This window comes from Diadema setosum, chromosome 14, assembly GCF_964275005.1.
Source record: "Diadema setosum chromosome 14, eeDiaSeto1, whole genome shotgun sequence".
Taxonomy (NCBI): Eukaryota; Metazoa; Echinodermata; class Echinoidea; order Diadematoida; family Diadematidae; genus Diadema; species Diadema setosum.
The window spans coordinates 34,438,425-34,443,664 of NC_092698.1; the positions used below are offsets into that span (position 1 = coordinate 34,438,425).

Here is a 5,240-nt window from a genome sequence, read left to right on the forward strand (position 1 = left end):
TTCCTGATACTCAGTAGGTTAATGAGGTCTATTTATTTCAGGAAAAGGTCAGAAAAGGTTTGAAAAGGGAGAAAATACCACTGCTGAGGATGCGAAATTGCTCCATTCTGATGCCATTTCTGACTTTGTTAGTGTTAAGACGAAAACAAACAAAATACTCTCTCCTCAGCGAAATCTATATTGTTACGACTCGAAGGAAATGCTCTTACGGAAAGAGAATGCCACTGACGTTTATATCAAGTCAGTGTTAAACTGTCGTAAACAATGTGAACACATGAGTCAATTTTCGGTCGTTGATGCATCTCGTCTCCAAACTAGCTGTAGGGTGATGCCGGTAATTCTTCAATGATGATCCTTGAAATGCTGTTCCATCCAGTGTAACAGTCATAATAGCCGTAGCCGCTGCATGCTCCCACATTGAATGCGACAGTGATGTCTCCCGCTGCGAGGCCGTCACATATGCCTGTGTAAGGGGACATACAATTATTCCAAATTCAGTCTTTCTCTCAACGAGAAATTAAAACCATTATAAAGATATCAGCTTAAGTCACCGACAACTTTACAACTACTACCAATGCGACCTCATCTAATCCGCGCCATCTTTCTGACGCATCACATGCCCTTGTCGTCATCGTTGCCAACATCGGCATCTTCGTCCGTCAAAGCCACTGAACCGTGAGAAAATGGAAGTCGTATTATAACAGGCTAATCTGTATGGATAACTATCATGGCGCATGGTGTGGCCTCGATCGAATTGTACTAAAATGGTCGCCTCTGCAGGATATTTACCTCTATTCAAATCAGTATAAGACCTTCGTAACCATCATCACATTATGCCACTTCTCTCTAAACCACTTCCATTCATATCTTCGTTAAATCATCTTCACCACCGTTATAATTTTCATCATCATTTATTTGTTTTCCCCCTTCACTCCTTCTTTTTGTTGGTCTCAAACATCTCTATCTTCTTTCATATATTTTCCTTACTTTTCTCTCTTTTCTATTCATCTCAAATTTTTGTATTTATGTATTTATGCTTACTGTTAATAGACTGCTTCATTCTGATCATTTTTCATGGCGTTGGCAATGGAAGATCTATGGATTCGGTGACCGCCTGTTTTTAATGGGGGCTGGGTTCTATTCACTTGCAATACGAGTAAAGAACATGTTCAGTTGTTCCCTCCTACTAGATTGTTTCATGAATATTTTCATTACCACATCACCTAAGTAACCATAACAATGCAATGATAAGAATGCAGCCTTATTGTGTAAGCGCTGTTCTTCAAGAGAGTTCTGCCATTTTTGATAACCCCAGCATTGCCATTAAGTCCTATCCATTGCTAAGCCTGAGTCAAAATGGACGAAATGGACAAAAGCTCTTGTCCAAGAATAAAATTCCAGGTTTTCGTGTTTAAATGTCAAGCGCATAATCCACCATGATACCACTGTACTCCCACAAATATCTCCTTTATTATCATTATCTCCAAATACATCATTACGTCAAACCCATCTTTGTAATTCAAGACAGCAGTCACATCCCCAACCAAGAAAGCAAAGATGAAAAAGAAAGAAGACGCACCTGATATCGTTCTATGTCGATGTAAGTCGGCGCTGCTGTAGTGGGCCATGTACACGGTGCCGTCGATGACCTGCGGGTTGCTACACTCGGCACCGTTGAAGGTGAAGTACCATCGGCAGCAACAGCCGTGGCACCCGTAGAGACGAGTGCAGCCACTGAAGGCGACGTAGAGCGACGACGTAGCGGAGTTCTTCGTAAACGAACACGACTTCGATAAAGATAATTAAGAAATGTCATGAGCGAAAGTCGGCGATCAAGTTCAATGATTTTTTTTAACTTCAAATGTAGCACATCAAACCACATAAAGACTGTCTACTTTTAGAGTCCCTTATCTACGATAGTATATTACCCTTGACTCTTCTTAAACAATTAATATAGATGTGTTTCAAGAAACAATCTTAAGATGAACAGACGACTGTTCGGTCATACTACAGTAAAAGGTTCATCAGTTTATTCTAAGAAGCTTAATGGAAGAGTTGTTTAAAATAAGCTTTGTGATAACGTTTTCTTATTGTCAATTAGTCATGCCATTCCGATGAAATGCGCATTTCCCCTGTTTATAACGGCAGTTCTAACACTACAGCGTAATATTGCAAGTGAAGTGTTACGATCACGTGTCGATGCCGCCCGAAGCGCCTGGCGCCATTATAATGGAGCAGCCAACATCCGCTGACATAGTCGATAATTATCTGAAGCCATTTGCCTTGTTAGAACTACATCGCAAATACAAAGCATTAAAAGATTTGTTGATGATGTTGTGGGGTGTTGAGACTAATATTTCTATTGAAAAAAATGGGGTATTGTCATGGTTTGCTTCGTTAACATACCAAACCCTTGTCCGACTTGATGCCTCATTCATCGCACCTAAAATACATTGAACAAAAACAAACAGTTTAACAGTTTAACATGAATGTATTCCCTAATGGTGCAGATAGAGACACTCACGTAAACGGCTCCGTTGTCCGATCCCGATGCCCAATTGTATGTACACTGTCTCCAATTTTTATTGGCCAGCATGACGTCATACCAAGTGTCGCTGGTCCCGGACCCCTGATCACCTTCATCCCCTGCGGGTCCCTGTGGGCCTTCCGGTCCCACACACTATGGTAAAATGGACGATGATATGAGAGAAAACAAGCATGACAATGTGTAAGGGCACTATCTTGGTGAAGAATACACCTGCGGGGAAGCTAAAAGCAATAAGTGCATATGACTTGGCTTGTGAGGCTTTATCATTCTTCAACTGGGCTCATACCACCTCTGTCATACAATCCACTTGCAGATGTAAATATTTTAGATATTTTGTACCCATAAAATCATGTTGTGTACGATTGTATATAACTCTGTTGGAAATGGAAAGCTTAATGAAATGAAATTAGCTGAAATAGAATAAAATAATGATATAAATGATATAAACGTTATAAAGCTGGACATTTAGTGCAATATTGTTCATAGCTATATTATGTCTACCTCAGAAAAGATTTGTAGATGCCATGGCTTATCTGGCAGTAAAATCTTGGTGGAAAAGTGGGTTGCATCCTTCAAGATGTAAGGAGAAAGAAACTTGATATAATACGCCATTTGATCATTATAGAGAAGTATTGTTTTATGGATAACAATATTATAGGTTTGTTCAAAGGTTTGACTGGAATTACCAAGTTTTTTTTTGAGTTTCAGAAAAAAAAATAGTGTCACTGAAAACACGTTTCTATGTTTTCGTAGATTGTTTTAACTTGGTCATGTTTCCGTTGACATTTGATGACATATTCTCTTCCTTGAATGCAAAGTAACCATAATGAAAATAGAAAATCTTGTCCAATAAAGCTTATTAATGCCAATGCTTCTATCAAAAGCACTGTACAATACAAGTTGTACTTATCATGCATTCCAACTGAATACTTGGGCTCGATTCTGTAAACAAGGCTAATCTTGACACCCTTTACACTTTCAAAATAAAATGATCATTAGCATCTTTCTCACGCTCGTCAGAGTTCATCTTTTTGAAGCAAACACAATAGTAAACAATTCAGGACACTGAAACTGCTCAACGTCATTTGATTTCAGCGGAGATGAACGTAAAGGTATGAGAATAAACGGGCAAAGAATGGTTTGCAGTACAAGAGAGACAGGTATTGAAAATCATAACTTTATGAAATGACTTACTTGTTCAATTGATCCGCCAATGAACACGCTGACTAAGAGAAGGAAAAACAAGCAGTTGGGTTTAGTCACGGCCATTTTGGACTGCTTGGAGTTCTCGTTGTCTATCTCTTGCTCACCACTCTAACTCTTTGCACACCTTATTATCGATCCATGCGCTTTTTTTTTTTAATGCAGATTATGGATTTCAGTCCCCGCTGAAAGACGTCTGAATTTTAAGTTTTAGCAATCGGTCATTGTAGGCAATTTGCCCCTCCTCTTTGAGATCGATGCGGGGTAATTAGCATGACAAAGATTTCGCATAATGCGCAACAAATTTCGGTGTTGTGTCTCGCACTCTACTTGTATTCATTGATGGAAGTAATGAGCGAGACACGATACAGAATTTGTTGCACATCTCATGAGAAATCTTTAGCACCTTTGGTTTTATAATGTAATGATTTCACTGTTTTACAAGAGTAAAACGTAAAAGGAAATGGACGGAACGTTTTTGTTTTTGTTATCTTATATCACAGCAACGAGATCTGAGATGGACATAATGCCTCTGACACCTTTTGGGTTTAGAGACAAAATAAAAACAAAGAAATAGCCATGATGAAGCATTTCAGACATTCATAAGAGAAATTACTGAATGTCATCCTTCAAATGCTTAAATGACATGGTGTAATGGTGTAATGACTTAAAGGTACTGTTTAACATTGGGAGCAGTGATTTAAGAAATGTTCGAGTTCTCACATTACGGATTTTGATGCATGTGCATATGGGTCAGTTGTTGTATGGAAAAACATCCTACCATATAACAATTTCGCAATAAAGTCTACTGCATAAGGAAATATAACTACATGTATTTTTCTCAATAAATCATAACTGTAGACGGTTTGTTATAGACACAATTTTACTACAACTGTTGTTCGCATTTTGTAAATTCAACAATATTTAACATTGATTATACTGGTTAACATTTTTACATTGGTTGTTTTTATCCCTAACTCACATTTTAGAACTATTTTCAAGCACTGTTAAAAGCTCGGGTTTTGTTTTGTTTTTTTGTTTCATCGGCAAATGGTAAGTAATGCCTTTAATCTCCACTCTCGTCGTACCCCAAGTTAAACTTTGAATCATAGTTCCTATAAAGACCATTCGGAAGTGACGAATACAAGGTACCAGGTACAAGGTATGATCCTTTGAAATGATAATCAAGAAACCCAACATTAAAAAGTTGTGTACAGATTTAACAATTTGATATAATTATGTATTTATAGTCCTTTTAAGAACTTCGTCAATGATTCAATTTGATGAAATCCTCATGCCGCCCTCACACGTCGATAATAAAGAATCTAAGGGATGCTCTCTTTTCAAAAAATATCTTCAAAAGTGCATTGCTAACGAAAAATATGAATTCCCTGAATCTATATATGGTTATTTAGTTGTAGTTGGGTAGGTTTAAGTCTAAAGGATTATTCAATAGGTTTGATTAATAGCTCTACTCAGTTTTGTGATA

The 5,240-nt window shown here is 37.8% G+C and overlaps 1 protein-coding gene across 1 annotated transcript; it reads right to left on the reverse strand.

Annotated features, from left to right (window-relative positions):
• Positions 1 to 314: 314 nt before the first annotated feature.
• Positions 315 to 3,817, reverse strand: LOC140238310 (collagen triple helix repeat-containing protein 1-like). Its single transcript, XM_072318245.1, has 4 exons — positions 3,743 to 3,817; positions 2,525 to 2,680; positions 1,580 to 1,787; positions 315 to 463 (listed from the first exon to the last, which is right to left on the reverse strand). The coding sequence occupies exons 1-4, from the start codon at positions 3,815 to 3,817 to the stop codon at positions 315 to 317; spliced, it is 588 nt and encodes a 195-aa protein (XP_072174346.1).
• Positions 3,818 to 5,240: the final 1,423 nt, after the last annotated feature.

What these genes read in the sequence shown, in the direction of transcription:
- LOC140238310 (XM_072318245.1), bottom strand. Translation starts at nt 3,817, where the DNA reads ATGGCCGTGACTAAACCCAACTGCTTGTTTTTCCTTCTCTTAGTCAGC. An exon ending in CGGACAACGGAGCCGTTTAC is followed by an intron (nt 1,788 to 2,524) that starts GTGAGTGTCTCT and finishes TCTTTATCGAAG; the next exon opens with TCGTGTTCGTTTACGAAGAA. An exon ending in TCGACATAGAACGATATCAG is followed by an intron (nt 464 to 1,579) that starts GTGCGTCTTCTT and finishes CCCCTTACACAG; the next exon opens with GCATATGTGACGGCCTCGCA.